Source organism: Azolla caroliniana, unplaced genomic scaffold, assembly GCF_043228905.1.
Source record: "Azolla caroliniana isolate FFs.n. ecotype wild unplaced genomic scaffold, voAzoCaro1.0.p SCAF_6, whole genome shotgun sequence".
NCBI classification, from domain to species: Eukaryota; Viridiplantae; Streptophyta; class Polypodiopsida; order Salviniales; family Salviniaceae; genus Azolla; species Azolla caroliniana.
In genome coordinates, this window is record NW_028230441.1 from 12,293,332 (window position 1) to 12,316,295 (window position 22,964).

Below are 22,964 nucleotides of genomic sequence, written 5' to 3' on the forward strand. Positions count from 1 at the left end.
AGTATGATTCTTCTCTTTGAATTATCCACCATTATGCATACCAAAGATTCATAGATAACCTTTCTAAAAGATACACATGTTTCCATACTCTCCTTGACATTGTATTAAGGAAACCATTGAATAAAAAAGAAATCAATCAGTTCAACCCAAACATATTAAGCCTTAACCGATTTAGCATTCATCCCAGTTCGATCCAATTCAATTAAACCAGTGAGGCTTGATTAGTTTGGGATGGACAAAGCTAAACCGGCCAAAACAAAACCGCTGCCAATTCCTACCACTAACTACCATGCTAATCATAGTTAGCTACCAAGTAATATCGTCATGCATATCACTCAAACACGTGTACAATGGATTCTATGCATATTCGTTAATACTGTCATTTGAGAAAACAACAAACAGAGGAATGGAATGACAAAAATTGACATGAGGGAATTACCTACGCATATTTTCTACTTCACATTGTGCCAATGTAGCATATAAAACAAAAGTTACGGTAAAACTTCAAATGACATTTGAAGGTTTAATATTGGATTAAGTCTTTTCTTTTTCAAAACAAATATTGGTAGATGGAGCAAGACATGCAGATTTCTATAAAATAGGCTTAACTTATAGGAATTACATCTTTACACTCTAAATCTTCCTCCTTCTGTCGCAGTTCAAGATATTCATAGGATTGAGAAAGTTTTCCCTTCAACAAAATAATGATAAATACGAGTAAAATGATTACAACACCCAATATTACAGGACTTCCAATCCATTCCAATATGATTCCTAATGGATTCCCAGCTTGCTGAAAGAGAGACAGAAAGAGAGCAAGTAATTTAGAACATCACTATTCATTATGAAAGTAAACTAATATAGCAAGTATGATACAATCTGCATTAAAAGAAAACATATATAGCAGCAATTTGAGGATAACCTACCCCAATGTAATTTGATACGACATCATACATCGTAAAATTGGATGCAATGGGTCCACAAATGCCACTACTGGGGCTGGTGACAAAAGCTGCTTCCGGGATAATAGATAATATCAATGCTACAAGCAGAACGCCGTAAGTCAAGACTGATGTTCGCGATGCACTGTATAGCTTCTGCATTGATGTACAAGTTTTCAACGTTACCTGTCAGATTAATGGTGCAGATTTAATGAGAAGTCTTTATGGAACAAGGTAGATAATATATCTTGACAATATTTATTTATTTTACGAACAAAAGTCAGGTTATAATAACCATACAAATAACAGAAATTTATGAGAAAACATTGTAAATATTTCTCTCATCTTTGTAGAAACTCAGTTTCATTCCGTTTACACATTGCCAGACATCAAGATTAAATATTTGGCCAAAACTCTAGTGAGCAAGGACATCTTTTATCAAAATAATTCTCCCTATATTGGTATCTGACGTAATTTTTTCAGGTAATATTACAGAACAAATCTTGAACATGCACTTTTTACCCAGATCTGTGTGAATCACGAAACAGTGCCATGATTATTGAAAGCCTGCTATATTCTGCACCATGAAACTTACAAAGAGAACTCCAAATTTTGTGAAGTGACACGGAGTACCAAAAGGAAAGTCACAAGAGAAAACTCTTTGCAAGCAAGACACATACAAGATGTAAGGAATGTCTGAAAGGTACAGAGTGGAGGAATATGAATGAGCGAGTTCATGAAGCGAAGGACTTGGACACAACTAAATAATTAAAACACAGTTTTGGATACACTGATTGTAAGCTTGGGTCCTAAACAGTTTCATAAAGCCAAATGCTTGGCTACATGTAAGGACACTCGTCACACACAAGCAATCAAAATGGTGGAATAAGTGTATGGGTGGGAAGAGAGAAATAGTTTATTGAAGTCATGACTGCTGCCAAAGAATGTGCAAAGGAAACTTCTGCTATATTTGACCAAGAGTTGGTTGGAATTTGAAAACATGCACACAAAAACTTCTACAAATGAAGATTTTCAAGGCTATAAGATCTACAACATTGTTTTGAATTAATTAAAACTAAATATTTAAAGACCTTACCTTTTTTGAGTAAAAAGTTAGCAAATGGCATAGTACTCCAACTGTTGCAGTCATCGGACTAAAATGTGATCCCGTCCACACAAGAACTTGTAAATACACAGTGTCGATTGCAAAATCAGGAATAGACAACTGTTGCTCTATCTAATCAGCCAAATATGTAAAAAATACACATCAAGATCATAGATAAATGTTCACATCTGCTAATATTGCACAAAAATGACTGAAATTTACATGCAGGAGTACTCCAAAAAGGATGCCACAGCCAATATCAAGGATACTGCCAATAAAAGTGTTCATAATGATCAGTTTCAAAATTTGAGTCCCTACTTCATTCTCCATGCATTTAGATGCACAAAATCCAACCTGAAAAGTAGTGGAAATTCATGCAAGTAGGGTAAATAACAAAACATAATTGAATGTCATATTGTTTAAAAACTCGAAAAAACAGATTACAATATTTACCAGTTGTGTTGAGCATGTACCCCACTCCCCATCACTTGGTGAAGTGCAACATAAGAATCCATCAAGTGGACACTGCGAAGTATCTGTACAAGTATATGAACTTCCATTGTGTGTTGATAAATATCCAGTTTGGAGTATCAAATATAACCTGAAATGAAAGTTTTCTGCAATATTAACATGGTCAACAGTCCATTATAAAATATACAGGCCCATAAACTGAAAACAAAATATCAATAGAAAGCATTCAGTTCAGTCACTACTGAAGTGAAACATAAAATGGCAGCTCACCCTGGAACTGTTTCTATGTAATATGGGTGAGATGTCTGACTACATTTTCAGAGGGGATATAGGAGTTCCTTTGGCAGGTAATTGGATACCTATTCTGTTATATATTGATGCTATTGTCATTACAGCAGACCTTCCAGATTGTTTAAAAAGACACCTTGATATTCTACATAGTTGGATAGTGGACTCTCAGTGAACCTTGGGAAACCATGATCGTGATGTTTAATACTTCATCTCAGTGGGCAAGAAAGGATGCATTATCATGATTCATACCCCTACCTTTGTGTAGCGTCCATGGGAACTATCTTCTATATTTGATAGGCTCAAATTACTAGGGAATGTGAAGCATTAGGAGGACTAGAGAGGAGATGCGCAACATCTCAGCTACAAAGAGCCATGTGCTAAGTTGTAGCTTTTTGATATTCATGTTATCTCTACAGTTCCTCATGGAATACAGATTTGGGGCCTATTTTAGATCATCATTGCAGGTGTGGAGGCACTTCTGTTGGGGATAAAGGCCCCAAAAACTCCTTTTTCATATACTTTGACTCTTCCATGTGAAGCCATATTTTCACTATATTTTTGGCCCCAAATTTAGGAGTTATAGGCATTTACATTATCTTTACCTAAAAGCCACTTATCAATAAGAATTGGTCCCAAATCTCTCATAATGAGATAGGGACCTTCAGAGGCTAGGGTTTTCTCTCAATCTTCCTGCACAGTTTTCACTACTTTCTTTCTCCTCACACAGCAGCCTATTCTCTTGGTTTTTTGGAGCAACTGACCACACCATCACAGTTTCAACCTCTAATGGTTGGACAGAGAGACCTGTCATGATCTCTAGAACACTTCCAGCTAGAACATTCACATTCTACAAGATTATCTGCACTAAGATGCCTGCACAACCGATCGCCATAGGTAATGTAGTCAAGCCAGTGTCCTTTTTCATACTACATGGCAGCTCCCTCAACATAGACATGCCAGGTTAGATCTGGAGTCCTCTAAACAAGTATGGGGTTGATACTTCACATTGGTAAGTCCAAATTGAATAGTGGTTCCAGTTCACATCTCACATAAAGTACACCCAGAGATTAGCAAAGTTACCAGGAAGATCTCATGGAGCTAGAGACTATAAGCACATAGGTAAAGCCTACATAGGAGTTAGAGAGGAAGATGAACTTATATTGAGATCATCTTCTCCACAACACTGAGGATGAATTTATATTACACTCTGGATATATGGATATAATCTATTTGTGATGTTTGACAAACAGACACCTCATCACATCAGCAAGGAAAAGAAAAAGGTACAATACACATGCATTAAGGTGTACAATTCACTTCCCTTTTCATGCATGCAAAATTATCTGAGATGGGATTAATAATGAGAATCTGCCTTGAATAATAATACCTATATAGAAATGTGGAAAGATTCAATGCTCGCAAGAAGAAAAGCTTCATGATAACCACTCGTTCTGCAACTGCAGGTTTCCAATCCTCCCACGTGACAAGCAAGCGAACCAAGAATGGTCCAATAACACTCACTAGAATAGTCATCAATGTAGCTTGAGCATAGCCTGTCTCTGCAGATAAAACAAGGCCATTTAAGAATCTATTCAAACAAATCATAATTTTACACTAAGGTTCTTGCGAAGGTACATAATTGAGAATTACGTTTGGCATTAGACACCATAAAAATAATGGGTAATTGAAAGAATCATTATGATATTATGACCTTACAAATGAAGAAATAAATACATACTAAGTTTTGCATTTATAATATCTGATTTTGAAACAAGATAGTAAACAGCTGTGATTGTTCCAGCCATAACCATTGGCCACAATATACCCAAAACTGCATATCTCTGCCAAAGCAAGGACAATCAATTTAAACCGGTAAGTTACAACAATATTTTTGCTTGAAAGAAAGATGTATATATATATATATATATATATTAATTTCTTTTAAGAAGCCAAAATGGTCTCTGAGACCGAACAAGAGATAAATTCTTAGAATGTGCTCTCATCTTTAAGGATAAACCAAAATAAATATTCTAGATTAGTGAAACGGTACTGAATATTCTCATTAGCTAAGTCTTCACATTCTAAGCTTAGATGGCCTAAAAGTCCTGCTTTAGAAAGGTCTCCAGCATTTTTTGGAGTTAGGGAAGCACTTTGGTGAGGTCTCCATAGTGAGGGACATACTTCTGTGTTGGATGATAATGACCTTCATTTGTTGATGACAAGATTGATGGTGTAATTGATATGGACATGTTCTATCACAACAATTTGTTATTGCCCAACCTATGAAACCCCTTTAAAATGCTATGGTCAAGACCCTACATGGGAAACGCAAGATTGACTTGTTGAGTGAGCAATAAATGAGGTTTAGAAACAAAGAAAGAACGAAATAGAAAGAAGAAAGAAAGAAAGATATATCAATGTCTTTTAAGAGGCCAAAATGGCCTATAAGGCCAAACAAGAGATTACACCTTAAGTGTTGTCTCATCTTTGAGAACAACAAATCAAAATAAAATAAATATTATTCCATAAATATAAAAGTAAATAAGATAAAAAGAGACGAGGGAAACTGGTTTTCGGCATATGTGAGATGCTCAAGTTAGATGTATTGTAACTTTTGTCTTCAAAAGATCTCTAGCATAGGTCAATCCAGAATGGACAAGTCTCCGAAACGAGGGAAGCATCTATGATGGCGGGAGATAATGGCTTTTATCTGTCGATGACAACGGTGTTGAGGTCGTGGTCCATGGGGCCAGGGCCTAGGTGCATGACAAATTGCTATTGCCCGATCAATTGTAACCCCTTAGTTATGTCCTGGTCGGGAGCCCATTTGTGTATACCTTGATTGACTTGTAGCATTAGTAGGAGTGATGGGGGTAAAGAAAGTTGTGATTGTTCTTTGTGGATGAGCTCGTGTGGCTGTATTCTTCAACAACTTTTCCCGATGTCTCTTGAGCTCTAGCAAGAAAAGTCCTAGGCACCGATGGTCCTCATATTCCATTACCTTGCGTAGCGAGCCAAAGCCTTGTTTAAAGAAGCAATGGTATCTCCCTCTAATTTCATAAAAGACACTACAGTGACAAACAATTGATGACACAATTGGCAAATTCCTTCTTCTAGAGGTATTCCTGTATATCTGCCTACCTCAATCTGTAACTGATGTGATGAAGTTCGCAACTGCCCTATCACATTGCGCAGCGCATAGGATAGATGTATGCCCATATAAGGTGGCCTGATGATGAATTCATCCTCCAATGTGTCTAAGAAGTGTGTCTTATAGTGGGCCATCTTCGTACCAAGTGATATTTTGGGGCTGATCCATGGTATCTTGTTTTCCAAGTTTAAAATATCAGTTCGGATCACTCTATTCTTTTCCACTTTGATCATATTTAGATGGGGGTAGTCCAAGCTATATTGGAACGGTGGTAGTGCATCTATACTCAAGCCATGTAACTCAAACCACTGTTGCATTTCCCCATGTGACTCGAACCACTCCTAAACCCCCGAATCCCTCTATGTAATGTGATACCTCATCTATATAGAGACCGACAAGGGTGGGTGATAGTGGCATCCTTGCTTCACTCTGATTGAGCTAGCCACAGCCTCTGACAAACCCTTGGAAGACCGCACTTTTCCTAACACAAATTCATAGAGTGCATAGATTCCCCATTGCATATCTGTAGGAACACAACTGGTATTAGGCAACTGGTATTGTGCATAAATAAATACAACTGGTATTAGGCAATCTACATATCTAACAACTTAAGATTCTAAATTTTGAAAGGAGAAAAATCTCCAGCATGGACTGCTCCAAGATGGAGAGATCTCCAAAGCAAGGACGGCACCTACGGTTCCAGGTGATAACAGCCTTTATTTGTTAGTAACAAGGGAGAGAAAATGAGATCTAGAATGAGAAGCTATAGATCATCTGTCAACCTGATGGGAGAAAGAAAATGTGATCTAGAAAGAGACCTCCTAAAAATTACCTGATGCAAGTAGCCCATCTTTTCCTATCACTCTTTATAAAGCATTCAGGAGACACAATTTATCAGTCTCATTATTCTATATTGAGCTGAGTGTCCAACAAGCTTTCCTTGTATTTGTCTTGCTTAAGCTTGTAGTAGTACAAGAACACGGAGCATAAAGTTTTTTTTTAACTCTTATGAACTTTTCAGAGTGCAATTTAGTTTTGCTTTATTTTACCACACTTCTATAACAGTCACATGGATGAAACATTTGTTCTCACGGGTCACTTTGGATTTTTGAAGACATCAATCAACATTTATCATCCTTGACAAGTTGAGAAGATAATACCTTGTAGTACTTCCATTTGCTTTCTTGATTAATTCTGGAGTCCTTAACCATGGAGTCAGCCAGCATCTCTCTCAACTGCATACGAATTCCCTTCCGCAGTTTTGTTGCTGCCTGTATAACATTATTTTAAACTTGTTCACAAAACAATAGCAAGATAAACAAACAGTTGTACCCATGGCAAATGAACAAATATATATGAATCGGTGTCCAATAGACATGCACACTCTCTTATCAGTGACAAAAATAACATTGTTCCATCAATAATAATGAAATACACCAGCTGAAATACATTCTATCTGAAACAATGTTAAAAATATAGTAATAACAGTTCCTATTGCATTCTGTTCTTATCCTCTGGCATGTCGCAATATAGAGTATCTATTGAATGTCTATAAGAAGATGCAAGTCATGTGGGCCATACTGGAACCAATCATAGAAAGAGGTAATTGGTGAGCTTCATAATCGACTTGTGCTACTGCAACAATAGAAAGAGATGCGTTCAAGAGGGTAACCAATTAGGCCAACCGCATGTATGAGAAAGGACCTTAGAACTTCTTTTATGTGAGGACATTGACTACAGGCTTTAACGTTCTCCATTAGATACTAAAGGCTTTGGAGGAGGTGACAGTTAAACAGATTTGTGAGTGCTCGGTTAGTGAAGCAGAAATAAGTGGAAATGTTTGTGGGACTCCTATGAATGCAATGCTAAGGAAGAATGGTTATCCCAATTGTGCCATCAAGATGTGAAATTAGAGGGGTACTGTATACCTTTGCATTATTTTTATCAATATAGAAGAGGGAAAGAGACAATTGCCTATTCCGTCAAGAAAACATTGTTCACGAGGCAATGGAATATGAAGACCAATGATGCTCGGTGTCATTCTTGTTAGAAATCAAGAAAGAAAGATATATTAATGTCTTTTAAGAGGCCAAAATGGCCTATAAGACCATACACGAGATTACATCTTAACTGTTGTCTCATCTTTGAGAACAAATCAAAATAGAGTAAGTATTACTCAGTAAATATAGAAGTAAATAAGATAAAAACAGACGAGGGAATCTGGTATTTGGCACATGTGAGATTCTCAAGTTAGATATATTGTAGCTTTTGTCTTCGAAAGATCTCTAGCATAGGTCGATCCAGAAGCTGTTGAAGGAAAATGATACAACAAAACCTCATTAGCAAAGAACTTCCACAACCTTCTTTAGCACCATTATTCGTGATGCTATGAGTCAATTAAGGTCTTTTGAAGACAGAAGTTTTCAGTCCATCTTAGCTCAGGATGTTAAAAGCTTAGTTTATAGTTAACAAGAACATTTGGGGCCTTGAGAAATTTTACTAATCTAGTTATATTTAGTTTGCCTTATTGTAGATGAGAGAAGAATTTCAGATGTTAATCACTAATTCGATCTCATTGCCCAAGTTCTAGATGGGGTTCCTCGCTTCAGAGACCTCCCCATCTTGGAGATATTTCAAAGGCAGAACTCTGAATCCATCTTAGGTTAAAATGTGAAGTGCTTAACAAACAATATTCTCTGGTACATCAGGCAATTTTTCCATGAAACTAAGCTACAACTCAAAACAATTTTTCTTTCATGGTTCCTTGTGGGGGTACTCTTAATTGTTGTATTCTTTGCTCATGGATAACAGATTTTTCCAACCACCTCATGAATAGAATGTACAAGATTTTTTTGCATCCATACTTATCTCATCAGTGCTCAGGAGTAGGTGAAGGCTCATTTATCAGCATTCATATAACATAATGTTATTCAATATGAGAATAGTGGCTTTGCTAAAGAGTGTCTTGTGTGTGTGCTGTGTCTGCAGAAAGGAATAAACAAGGAATATACATACTTGCAAGGAGGTGATTCGAAAATCCCATGAAGTAAATACAAGAGTAGCAAATGGAGAAACGTCACTCATGTAAACCATGGTTGCATCACCGCTGCCCATTGCTCTTCGTGATATCCTACACTCAGAATCCCATAATTATAATCGCATCTTTTCAAATAGTAATGAATATGAAGCATGTATTGACCATGAAATAAATATGTACTCTCAATTTTATGGCCTCTAGTATATATAAACTATTTCTCTTTTTTAATGAATGCAATCCACCTTGTACAAGAAGATCAGAATACAAGTTAACCAGCATAAAATCCCCAGGGCACAAGTGACAATTCAAGCTATCAAAACTCTTATAACGTAACTATTAACATCTTCAAAAGCCCAAAGGGACCTATGACACAAATACTTAGATCCATGTCAATCTTATAGAAATCTGCTAAATGGAAGAAAAAATCAATTCCAGTTAAATATGTAGTTTCCCTATGTAACTAAGCTATGATCAAAGCATAATTATATATGAACTGTGAGTAAAAGTAATGTGGATGGTACAATGTACAAAAATAAGTACATAAATATTTAGGAGATGTAGAATGTGAGTGGATCAGTCCATGAATGCTCTCATAGAATGACATCATATGCATCAATGGTCTGTTGTGAACCACAGGGGGCCACTCTTGATCTCAGGAAATGATGCTATGCATCTTCAAACGCAGGCAATGTCTTTTAAGTGATAATCTTCAGGCACCTGGAGCACGTCATATCTACTGCTTGGTCAAGCCATATTCCTCTACAAGGTGCTGGTTGGACTTGATCTAAGATATATTGGCACCGCCTTCTGTAGAAAACTATCATCTGCCTTTGCTGGTGAGCTGGTATTTGAAGGAATGATTCTATATCTACAGCTCTCTAGTCAAAAGAGCCCAAATATATCTGATCATAGAAGTCCATGGCCCTGTATGGCATAGTAGACATATCCTCTACCGGGGCGGTATGCACTTACACCTATCTATATATCTCCAAATGATGTGATGAGTTGTGGATTTGTTTCCAAAGATGCATCTCAATCCATGGGACAGACAATATCCATATATATATGGAGTAGCATAAATCCATCCTCTCCTGCATAAGTTTGATCATGTTTAACTTGTCTCTAGCTGAGTAGGATCTTGCCTGCAGTCTTTACAGAGCTCTTTAATTTTTAATCTAGCCAGAAGTAGTTACGACGGAAGTGAAGTAAATGTCTAACACATCTTCTGAGCCAGATTCTCTCATCTATTATTATCTTTAGATTCAGACCACAAATATCATGGATTCATGGGATCTTATATCATGTCTGAAAATACATGCAATAGAAAACATGAAACATCCAGCACCATTAGTCCATAGGCAGAAGTAATAGAGTTCATATTATAGGGAGATCAATGCAGAAATGTCTTGTAGATGGAGAAAGAAAGAAAGAAAGATAAATTAACATATTTTTAAGAGGCCAAAATGGCTAATAAGACCAAACCAAAGGTTATATTTTAAAATGTTGTCTTGTGTTTGAGAACAAACCAAAACCAATGTAGCTAAATAAAAAAGGATGCATAAAAACTGTAAACAGCTTATGAGTTTGCTGTACCACCCATGTTAATGAAGGCCCTCTTCCAGGAGTTCCTTCCCTACACAAATTTAGCAGCATTGATACTAACAACCTTCCCTATAGAGCCTATGCAGCCCACCAAATTTTAATTTATGTTGGAGAAGGTTAATGTTCATATGCACAGGCCCGTCGTTGGTTCTGGAGCATGGCATTGATATCCTCCATCTACCACCACTTATATGGCACAGACACACCATTTGATCCCAATGATGGAAATAGGGTGATAAAAATCTTTATTAGCATTGCGGAAGGCCTAAAGACAATTTCTGAGACAACATAGTACATTGTAGGATAAAATGTGTGCATGTTGATAAGAATAATAGTGTAGCAATATGTTGGATAGTTAATAATATGTAATAACATTTAGCTCCCTCCATATAGTAATATGTATGCAATAACAGCTAGATCCATCAATGCTAAATATGTGGGCACTGGCCCTTGGAGCATGTAGTACATAGGTAGCCGAAGTGTGAAATATCTAATATGTAGTGATATGTAGGATGGTAGATAATATGTGATAACAGCTAGCTCCATCCATGTTAAATATGCAGGCGCTGGTCGTTGGAGCATGTAGAACATAGGTGGCCAAAGGTGTGAACAACTCTCTCAAAATGAGCTGAGGATAAGAACTCATTCTGTCATAATAAAAATAAAATGAAGTAATATTTAGACTAATAGATAATATATTATAATGTGTAGCTCCATCAATGTGACACATATGGGCACCAGTCATCGATCACACAGTACATTGTTGGCCATGGTGGGCACAACTCTTAAAAAATGAGCCCTGTATAAGAGCTCATTTACGTTGCTCTCTCCTAAATGCTCTCTCAATGCTCTCTCAATGCCAGGTGTGGATTGTTTGATGGTATATTGTAATTCGTTCTCTGACACCATAGGGCATCGACACGCTCTGCCTCCTGGAATGCTAATCCTGGGAGCTGTTGGATCGAAGATGGATGTCAGTGTCCTTGAGACGAATGGTCAACTCAGATAAATTGGGTGTGTCAAAGTTGATGCTCTCTCTCATGACCCTGTGTGTAAATGGGCCTCTCTGCCACTCTGGATATCTGAGAGGAATCACCCAAGTTTGTGTTGATCCCTGATGTCCATGATTTTTCTAAAAAAGGGTCACTGAGGCAACAAATAATCATATCTATTTCCAGTACATCTACAAGCACAGTGCTCTTCACTATCTACCTTTACATAACAGAGTTTGCATATCCACTCCTTAGATATTCTGGCTGGCAGATTACTCTCAATCTCTACATTATATGAAGAAACTCCAGGTTGGCCAATCACTACTCTCGTATGATATAGCACATTGACGTCCATGTTGCGAGGTTGCTCAATACAGCCCTGGGGGGAGAACATAAGAAAGCATGCTTTATAGCACGACATCTCCAGTGACGATGGCTAATGTAGGCTAATCCAAGTCTCACAATTGTGAGTTTGCCATATCTCCTGCCTGATCACCCTCTTTCAATCACGTTACAATCCCAGAAATGGTATTTGTAATGTGCTGGTAGTGTGTCCATCCCGGGCATGCTCTGACGGTCACACAAACACCTATGCATACCAACATCCACCATCTCCAACATCAGCAAATTCTGAAAGTATTAGGAATCCATGCTCCAAAATCTGTAAAGAAAACTGACTTGGATCGGCCCATGTTGGAGACCTTTCAAAAGCAGAAGTTTCAGACTATCTAAATCAGAATTTTGAGTACTTGCACTTCATATTTACTTATATTTATTTTGATTTGTAATCTCTCATAGGCAATTTTGGCCTCTTGAAAGAAGTTGATTTCCTTCTCCCTTTCTTTACTCTACCTCCCTCTAAATAAGCATTCTTGGGTAAGTACTATATTTTGTTATAGTTTCCTTTGAAATACATGGACCAAAAGTGCATAGGATTGTTCTTACTAGACGTCAAAGAGGCATAGAGAGAAAAGTTGAAGGACAACAATAAAACCACAACAGATCATCAATAGAGGAAAATCACAATTTTCTATAGCCACATCACTCATGCAACAAGCCAATCAAGGATTACACAAGCATATTCTCGACCAATGCATTTGAAACATATTGATCAGGCAATAGCAATGTTTCATGCATGTAGGACACAACCAGCTGGACCACAGCCTCATCACCCTTGTAACTGAAAAATAAATGTCATTATCACATGGCACCAAAGGTGCTTCCCTCACTTCGGAAATCTCTCCATCTTGGAGTGGTCCATGTTGGAGATTTTTTGAAGACAAGTTTCAGTTTATCTGACAGTTTTAAGTTTCTTTGATATATAGATTCTTTAGTACCATATGTTTAATTCTGTTTATTTGATTTGTTGTTTGCAAAGTCGAGAAAACATTATAAGATGTAACCTCTTGTTTGGTCTTATAGGCCATTTTGGCCTCTTAAAAGAAGTTAATACAGCTTTCTTTCAAAAATTGTGCATTTACAAAATCAGAAGTACAGCTTTGAATTATAAAATAATATTTACTTTTTTAATCTATGTAGCATGTTAATGATCAGGAAATGTTCATAGTTTTTTATTAAATATGTACATTTTCTGACAGTGAATAGTTTCATAGAGGAGGACCTCTCTTACGTGGCAAGGATTGCAAGCAGACTGATGAGGAACATGGCTGCAATTGTACATGGATAAACATAGTCACTCCTATACCAGCCAGTTTGTTCTGATTTGTAAAAATAACCTCCCAAAAAAATCCACGTTTTCTCTAAACCATTTGCCTGAAAGTACTTCATGAAATAAGTTTGAATAATAGTAGTTCCAGCAACAAGATGCATTGGACCAGTTTCAAGATGCTATGCCTAAACCGCATTTCTGTTAGGGAACATATTACAGCATATAATACAAGAGAGCTGTGCATAAAATTAATACAAATAAACAAGCAAATGTTCATTAGGCGAGATCAAAGAAAGTTCAGCACAATGCCATTTGAAACGTGTCACCAACCTGAAAAAGTTGTTTGACTCCTGTCCAGCGGAAGGAGGTCGGAGGAGAGAGAAAGAAAGGTATAATTACAGCTCCAGTCCATAAAATAGCCAAACATACATCCAAAAGAAACACCCAACGAAGAAATGCAAATGTTATCATCACAGCAGATCCAAAACTTCCTTCAATTTCTTTGAGATGTTCCCCCCACAATCCCCAGAATGGCTGAAAAAATGGAACACAAGATGAAAACAAACAAAACCTGAGATTCTGCTCAAGTCTAAGGCAATAAAGACAAACAGCAAACTAGATCGACTGTAACATCTACTGTACATTATTATCTATCATAAATGACTTAACTATGATAGGGCTCTGTATGCCAAGTAATTGACACATACAACAGAGGGCAGTGTAACTGAATGTTAACCAAATGTGGGCCAAGCCTCTTTCCATATGTCTAGAAAACATCATGTACATTAGTCCGTAAAAAATACTCTGATATGCGCATGTGTACTTGCAGGTGCACCCTAACTGGCCTATCTTGTTCTGAAGCCTTGGAAATACAAGGAGAGTCAACATTATATCTATATAAAGCATGGCCTCTTAGAACATGGGGAGCTCATTTTGAGAGGATAAATTTGGAATATGTTATCAAATCTGGCAAATCAATGAGACATGCAAGAGCTTCTCTCATCCACGATGTCATTTATCCTATCATATGATGATTCTTATGCAATTAAGTCATAAAAGAGGGCCACTGCTCATTCACATTTTCTTGCATTTTATGTATTTTCTATAGTTCTAATTTCATTTTCATTTGCTGCCACTTACCTTTGATGTGAGATAGTGGTAATGGTTTATGTGGTTTAAGAAGAGCTCAAGGTTAAGTTAAAATAGGTTAAAATTTGAGGTCTCCATGCCCAGCTAATTTGCAGAGGGTTTGAGATCTTCATGCTCATTTAATTTCGGATTGGGAATGAATTGAGCTTAATAGCCAACTGTGTTTTAGGTGCATTGAGCTTCGTTTCCTTGGGTTCAGAAAAATCCTTGTTACTGCAGGTATTTATTAGAATCTACGATTTAGGGTTGACGTTTTCATGTTTTCACTTTTATGTTGTTGAGATTAGTGTCCCAGTTTCTATTTTTGTTTCATTGTAAGCTTTGATTTTTGTTCCATCATAACTTTTTATTGTTGTTTCTACATTTCAGTATCTTTGCATGTTTTCTGTCACTCACACAAACAAGTGACATGTGGTCGGATGTTGGTTGTTGTGAAGTTCAACTTATACATCTGTCCATACACTCAATTCTAACTCGAGGATTGAGCCATATCGTTTAGCCAAGCAAGTAATGGCCAATCATGATTACCTAATAACTGTTTGGGATCACGGTCTCCACTGTTGAAGATCAGCACATTGGTATATTCTGTTCAGCTAGTAGTGAGACCTTCAGACATAGTTCTATTAAAGTTGTGTACTAGCAACGGGTGCAAGGTATCATGGGCATAGAAAAAGTGTTCACCAACCAATCCATCATGAAGTTGGCCCCAATCATCAAGTTTCTTAGATTGTGTGGAGTAAAAATGGTGGATTCATGTGAGCATGAGCCATATGGGCGGGAGTACGTTAACGTCTCTAAAAGACCAGAATGGTCAATGAAACCCAAGAAAGGGTACAACATGTTCATGTTAACTAATCAACCCAAGTAGCAAAAGATCTTCTGCATCAATCAGATCACTGCATAAGATTAGATATTTCCAAATCTACCACACGGAATTCTGTTAGATATAATCAATGATCAGCCCCAAGTTGTAAATCTATCCCCATATGTGCTCTTAGAGTGCACATTTTGTGATAGCGCCCCAAATGAGGAGCGGCTAGTGTGCAACTCAACCATATGGGTCGATAAGGTGTTAATCTAGGAAACTGTAGATGCGTAGGACACAATGTATTTAGGAAAGAGAGAAATAGGTAATAGGATAGGCTAATCAAGTCAACTAGAATATTTTGTGGGCAAGTTACGATGTACTTAGTCTTGAAGTATGCGTCATTGACTTCAAGCTAAGTACTATCTAGCACTAGCCTGTACCTAGGGAGTTGGTCATATTAAATGACAAGTCAGTTGACAGAAAAGGAATATCTCCACTACTATCAACTGACTTGCACATTTAATGTTATTCGTAGACCAAACATAGAAAGCAATCCACTTTCTTTTCACAGTGGTTGGCTTGATTATCAGTCCCCACCAATTTTGTAGTGAGCTGGTCCATATCCTATCTAAGCTCTAAGGTGTGAGTCCATGGGAAAACTACCATTGTGAGCTACTCTCATATGTAATAGAAGTTTTGTTTTCATATATCCCATCTCTGTAGTTGTAACTCTATATACCTATCTAATTGATTCTCAATATTTCTAACATGGTATCAGAGCTGAGAGGTTGATCTAGATTAGGTATATATGGGCAGTTGCTGTCTGGCAGCACAGAGAAATAGAGAGAGAGAGAGAGAGAGAGAGAGTATCAATGGCCTTGTCCACGAATGTTGCAGCTACTCCACTGCGCATTCACCCACCTCCATTGTCTGATGGAAAGCTAGATGGAACCAACTACACTCTATGGAAATTCAAAATGTCTGCCATTTTGGACTCCTACGAGTTGTTGGAGACAATCATGGGACCCACAGGAGGAGACCTTGAGCCCATGACGACCTTTGACCCTGCACACCCTACCACATCAATCCCTCCAAATACTGATCTACTTCGAGCCTGGAAGAGAAGGAATGCTGATGCGCTGTGTAAATTAGTCAACTGTGTATGTCACTCTGTACTAACATTAGTGCAACATACAACCAAGGCACATGAAGCTTGGAGCATATTGGCCAGCCAGTATGAGACCAGAAACTATACAAGGATACAAAACCTTGAAAATTAGCTTGCTGCAGAGAAGCTCGCCGATGGAGAGAAAGTAGAATCCTTTGTAAAAAGGATTAAGGATCTTCAAGATCAGCTGGCGGCTGTTGGAGTAGTCGTCTCTCAAGAGGATATGGCTCGTCGGTGCATTCGAGTACTTCCTTTCAAGTATGATGGCATTGTGACAGCATTGAACACTCAGGTTCGACCCACTCCTTTAAAATTTGATGAACTAAGTGTGATGCTGCTTGAAGAGGAGCTTCGGCTAAAGACAAGAGAAGGAAGGGAAGATTCGGCATTTGTCTCTAGGACTAAGGGTAAAGAGGCATCCAATTCAAACAATGCGAATAGGATACCAAAGAAGAAGTTCAATGGATCGTGTTTCTATTGTGACAAGAAGGGTCACACAATCAAGGATTGTCAGAAGAAGATGGCGGACGAGAAGAATGGTTCTAGTAAGACCTCTTGGAGAGAGCCCGAGTCCGCCAACAACGTCGTAGATGAGCTTGAGTTATGGGTCGCAACTGAAGAAGTGTGTTCTTCAATTGACACCCAAGTTGTCGACGACTCTTGGATTCTCGATAGTGGGGCGTCCCGACATATGACCAGTAATCGTGACTGGTATAGCTCTTGGACACCACTACAAGAGCCCATCAATGTTGTGGTCGAGAACAATGCTCAATGTCCAGCCAAAGGAACCGGAACCGTCTCCCTCAAAGCAACGACCGGCGGGACAAAGCATCTCTCTCAAGTGTTGTACATGCCAGATCTCAAGAAGAATCTATTGTCCATTTCTGCACTGACCAACAAGGGTCTTGATGTTCGATTCAAGAAGTCGGGTGCAGAAATAACAGATTCTGCTGGCAAGTTTGTAGGAATAGGGGTAAGGCGCAACAATCTCTATGAGCTGAGTGCACTTACCATTTCTACTGACCACAGCACAAGTACTAACACAAAGCAATGGCATGAGAGATTTGGGCATCTCAATGTTGCTGTGTTGAAGGAGATGAAGAAGTCGAATATGGTAGTTGGGTTGCCAACCCTATCTGACTTAAGTCATGTTTGTGATGCTTGTATGATGGGCAAGCATCAAAGATCAGCTATTCCAAAAGAGAGTCAAAATCAGACAAAGACTCCTCTACAGCTAATACACATCGACCTCTCTGGAAAAATGGTGACTCCTGCAATGGGTGGATCTCTCTACTATATGCTGCTAGTCGACGACTTCAGTAGAAAGATGTGGGTTTACTTCCTTCGGGAGAAGGCTGACGCTTTTAAAATCTTCAAAAGATGGCATAAGTTTGTTGAGCGAGATTCCAGAAAGTTAGTGAAGGAGTTACGCTCTGATCGAGGTGGAGAATTCTTATCAATAGAATTCTGTGAGTATTGCAAAGAGCATGGAATTAAGCACCAACTTACAACTGCCTACACCCCACAACAAAATGGTGTTGTCGAACGTCGAAACCGAACAGTTGTCGAGATGGCTAGGTGTATGTTGAAGGCACAAGCGCTGCCTGACCCATTCTGGGCTGAAGCAGTGAATACAGCAGTTTACATCCTCAATCGGAGCTACACGAAGGCACTTCAAGGGAAAACACCCCACGAAGCTTATTCAGGCAAGAAACCTTCAGTGCTGCACTTCAGAACCTTTGGGTGTACGTGCTACGCACATGTTCCAGATGTGAGCAAAAAGAAGTTGGATGCTAAAAGCAAGAAGTGTATCTTTCTCGGATATAGTGAAGAGTCAAAGGCCTATCGACTCTACGATCCAGAGGCAAGAAAGATATTGACAAGCCGCGATGTGGTGTTTGATGAAGAACAACCACAGCTAGCTGAGAACAGCGATTCTCAAGTTATCTCATCAACTGAAGAGGTATTTTACCCAATCCCGACCCATTGTCCAGAAAAGGAAGCTGAACCATCTGATGGTAATGGCTCACATTTGCAGCGCCAGTCCTCATGCATCCAGAAACCCTAGATCTTGTTTCTAAACCATGGCTAAACAATCCCATCCTCCATATGTAAGTGGGCCCCTCAGAACATAATATTGATTAAAATCAGTTATAGATTCCATTGATCATCTGTAACAAAACTTCCCTGATTCACATGTGACGTCTATCAAATGAGAATTCCCACCAGATTCCGAAATCTGATGCCATGTTAAAATGACATTTATTTAATTTCATTCACAAGCAAACTCACTCACATGAAATTTACATGTGACTGATTACCTTAATTTGGAATTGCTTAACCAAAAAACGTACATGTGACAGATTTGGTTGTTAGCTACATCCAGAAATAACTGGTAAAAAGTAACAACTTGTTGCTGAGAAGTCAACTAAGCAGCGAAGAACATCTTCTAGTGGGTAGGAATATGGTCATTTAGTAAGATGTTCTAAAAACTACCCAGATATTGGCATATCCATACTGAGTCCTAAGCAAACCAGTAATAAAATTCATTGAGCTGCTCTTCCATACAGTTGAATAAGAAAGAGATGGACTTATTAATTAATGTTATGCAACAAAAACTACCATGCTATTATATATAAGGCTTACATTGTCCTTCAACTCTTGAATGTGTTTTCTGAGATATGCGAAGCAACCTTTACCATGATGCTTTTGTGCAGGAATTCGCAGACCTAATTGAGAAAGCCGCTCTTTTGCCCTTGTAACAGTGGCCTCTACCTGACATTTTTGAAAACGAGAAGAAAAATACTTCAAATTGGTGCAAAGTTCGGAAATGTTTCAATCATAAAATCCCATTTGGAAAAATAATAATATTAACACATGAATAAGACTATTGTGTCATTGCATAAATCAAAATGCATATACATGTCAAATTCCTTTCATTGCACAACACGTTGACCTCATGAAATTCAGTGGATTGGCTTTTGTGTTACCAGAAGAAAATAAGAGAAATCTATTTAAATTAACCTTATACAAAGATATTGCCAGAATTACATTCAAAGTACTCATAGAAAATGATTGTGAAATAGAATGGTTGACATTGCGTCCTTTATATGCATACTTGCTAGCATACATACATGGATCCTGAGTCCTGACAGTATGTATAAAAATGCCCAAGTCCTTGTCTTATGTGATGGGAAAGCAACTTCGCTTAATGTAGATATGTGAACTATCCAAGATTCCTCACATGGAATCATTAAAAATGGGTCAGATAGAATTTAAAAACATAGTATAGGCATTAGGCTATAAATCTGAACCAAAATCCATATACAGTGAGCCCAAATTCTAGTTACTCCAAATGTGTTGGCATTCTAAAACTCAAGCTTTACAATGAAAATTTTACATAATGTACCACAACAGCCTTGCCTACAAGATCCATGAGTGCCTTGCCCGTCAACTTCCAATTACTTTCCACAAGAGATTATGAAGTAGTATACTGATAAACTGCGCAAAAGGACTGTACAAGATCATGATGGCATAGTTGCACTATGCAAGGCACTTGATCCATGCCTCAGTTATGGTTGGGGAGCTCTATGATGGACCTACTGAGAAATGGAATGCTACCAGTATTATGCCTATGCAGATATTGCTCAAGACTAGTAGATGGCACTAAGATTGGACTTGACGAATGACTGTCAGGCTATCATGATTAGTCACTGCATTGGCCAAGCACGATGCATTCATACTTTGAGCAATGGTTCCAGAGGAAATCCCCTACTTTGCATCATATATTGGAACAGTGTTATTATCAAGGAGGGCAGAACCTGTTTCAGATGGATTCTTGTTGCTTAGTAGATTTTGGCCCCATTTTTATACATTCATGCCACATTTCATTGTTCTTTATCCCATGCCTTTTGTCAATATCCTTGATTTGTTCTCATAGGTCATTTTGGCCAAGTTTTATTTCACATTAGTGTCACATTTTCGTATCATTTTCCCCTCACCGTTTTTGAGCAACATGATTTCGCCTCGTCAGTCATTTTGGCCAATATGTTTTTGTGTGAATATCAGATGTCATTTATCTCTCACCTTTTTTGAGTATCATGCTTTCACCTCATCGGCCATTTGGCCAATTTCTTTTGGTGTAAATATCAGATGTCAATCATCACTCTGAGTAAATGATTCACCCTTTTAGAAAATGTCATTTTGGCCTTCCGTTCATGTTAAAATTTACATTTTAGTTCATTTCATCTCATCCTATGTGGGTACAATGATTCTTTTGAATGAGAAACGCAAAATGTAAAGCTCACATCTGTTTTTCTGACCATAGAGAAACTTAAGTGAGTACAATGAATCTTCTAAGTGCATAACATAAAACTCTAAGAAACTTTATGTCCATTTCACTGATCCAGTAACAAACCTGAGTACGACGTTTATGAATGGAATCCGTCTCCTGCTTATCTGAATGAAGAAAGCTCGCAGCAAGGGCACGACGCTTCTGAAGAAAATCTTGTTGACCATCCTCCACTAGCGAAGAAGTGATCTTTTGAAGTTGGAATGGCAAAACCGGAGGAGCCAGATGATTATACAAAGTCGGAGTTGATGAGGATGTTGTTGTTGTAGATGATGAGGATGAAGGAGGAGGTACAACGTGACTACCAGGAAGCGTGTTGTCAACAATATTGCTTCTTCTTCGGGCTACTCTATGTGATGGGTTCTGAACAGATGCATGAGCAGAGGAGCCCTCCAATATCAAACTGTTGCTCTTTACCTTAGACCGGTGAGAAGGTCTTCTATTTGAAGAGGGACCTTCGCCATCAGGAGAGAGGATTACATTATCATGAGGCGAAGAAGAAGAGGCCATGCCACCTCGGAGCGCATCATTCCGAACATCATTTGTCCGAACTGCATCATTCCAAACCGCATCATTTCGAACGGGAATGGAAGAGAAGAGATTGCTGTCTTTTGATCTTAACCCTGAAGAGCAGAAGGCGTTGTTTTCTGTTGGTGGGTACACATTGAAGAGATGAAATTATTTCCATTTGTATTTATACTCATATTTGTTTCGTATGATCTCATACCTGAAGAGACGAAATTGGTGTCTGTTGATCTTACATTGGAAGAGATAAGATTGTTTTCTGTTAATCGTATGGCTGAATCTCTTCTCGGTTGTTGATGATGATGATGTTGCAATTGTTGCTGTTGCTGCTGCCGGCGAGAAAGGTGTAGATCTTCGACTGTTGGATCTTGGTCTCTGAGCATGGGGCTCACAGAAATACGGGAAGCTGCAATGTCGAAGGCAGAGGGGTGTTTGGAGAGATGGCCTCGAGGCCTCATCCTCCACGGCGGCGGCGGATGCAGAGCAGACTTCTTCTTCTTCTTCTTCTTCTTCTTCTTCTTCGTCTGTGTAACGACCATGAGATGCACTCATTGGGTTTTCTGTTAGATGAATATATGTATGTACATATGTATCTACATACATATGTACATACTCATGAATATTGGTATTTTTGGGTTTTCTTTTCTCTTTTTTTTCTTTTCTCTTTTTTTTCTTTTTTTTCTTTTTTCTTTTTATGTACATACATACATATTGTGAAATCCACATACAAAGAATCAAAACCAGCTTGCTTACTCATGAAGATACAAAGACCTACCCATTTGGGTTGGCTTAGCTACATGTGTGCTAAAAGGGGTGGTGTGTTAAAAGGCATGCACTTGCACGAAAGGGACACCACATTTCCCCCTTGAGAGAAACAAGGAGTTTTACAACATGGGGAAAGGATGAGTACTAGAAGATGGGCTTGGGGTAGCATAGGGCTTGATCCAAGCAACATGAGCGCAAGTGAATCGGCTGTTGGAATAGCGTCGAAGCAAGTAGTGGATTTGATGGTGCAAACTATGGTGAACTGGGTGATCCATTGGTGCATGAGGGATTCACTGAGACCATGCTATCGGACCAGGAAGTAAACAAGGACTTTGGTTCCATCGGCATAAGTCAAGGTAATTCGACTCAGGTTGTAGTGCCACTTCTGGCGCTGCTGTGCAACTTGTATGTTTCGGGAGTTGGCTTGTCGAAAGAGGGGGAGCATTTGTTGGAGATAGAGCCCCCAAGTGGCACTATCCATGTTGGAAGGTTTGGAATGGACGTCAATGGACGATTCTGGTGGGAGCCGAGGGTCGCGCCCATAAAGTGCTCGAAAAGGGCTTATCCGTGTTGACGCCTGTACGGATGTATTGTAGGTGTTGGTGATGAAAGGCAATATTTGATCCTAGGTTTTGTGGCATGGATCGATGCAAGCGGCAATCTCCTACTTGAGGGTCTTGTTGAGGCGTTCGGTGAGGCCATTTGTTGCAAATGGTACGGGGATGTAAACACCTGTTGGACACTTAGTTGAGTTGCAACAGCGTTGAGGACATCCCTATGGAACTGGCGGCCCTGATCAGATAAGAGTTGGACAGGGCAACTGTGTTGAAATATTACCTTGTGCAAAAGTTAGGAGGCGATTGTTGGCACAGTGACGTCAGGGATAGCAACGCTTTCAGCCCATCTAGTGAGGTATCCTGTTATGACCAAGATGTACTT

General features: G+C 38.6%; 1 protein-coding gene across 3 annotated transcripts; it reads right to left on the reverse strand.

The window, feature by feature from the left end:
- Positions 1-533: 533 nt before the first annotated feature.
- Positions 534-21,774, reverse strand: LOC147863106 (uncharacterized). Of its 3 annotated transcripts, XM_087321172.1 has the most exons (14): positions 21,463-21,773; positions 20,802-21,358; positions 19,031-19,159; positions 13,590-13,793; positions 13,221-13,363; positions 8,975-9,089; positions 7,120-7,230; positions 4,547-4,649; positions 4,196-4,367; positions 2,500-2,647; positions 2,269-2,400; positions 2,038-2,178; positions 927-1,127; positions 535-793 (listed from the first exon to the last, which is right to left on the reverse strand). In XM_087321172.1, exons 1-14 carry the CDS (start codon positions 21,716-21,718, stop codon positions 605-607), a joined length of 2,601 nt encoding a protein of 866 aa, XP_087177298.1. In that variant the 5' UTR covers positions 21,719-21,773; the 3' UTR covers positions 535-604. The 3 variants fall into 3 exon arrangements, 2 of the variants coding, with proteins under 2 accessions (XP_087177299.1, XP_087177298.1); XR_015529935.1 differs by lacking the exon at positions 535-793 and having other exon boundaries at positions 988-1,127; positions 2,038-2,174; positions 21,463-21,774; XM_087321173.1 differs by lacking the exons at positions 8,975-9,089; positions 13,221-13,363 and having other exon boundaries at positions 534-793.
- Positions 21,775-22,964: the final 1,190 nt, after the last annotated feature.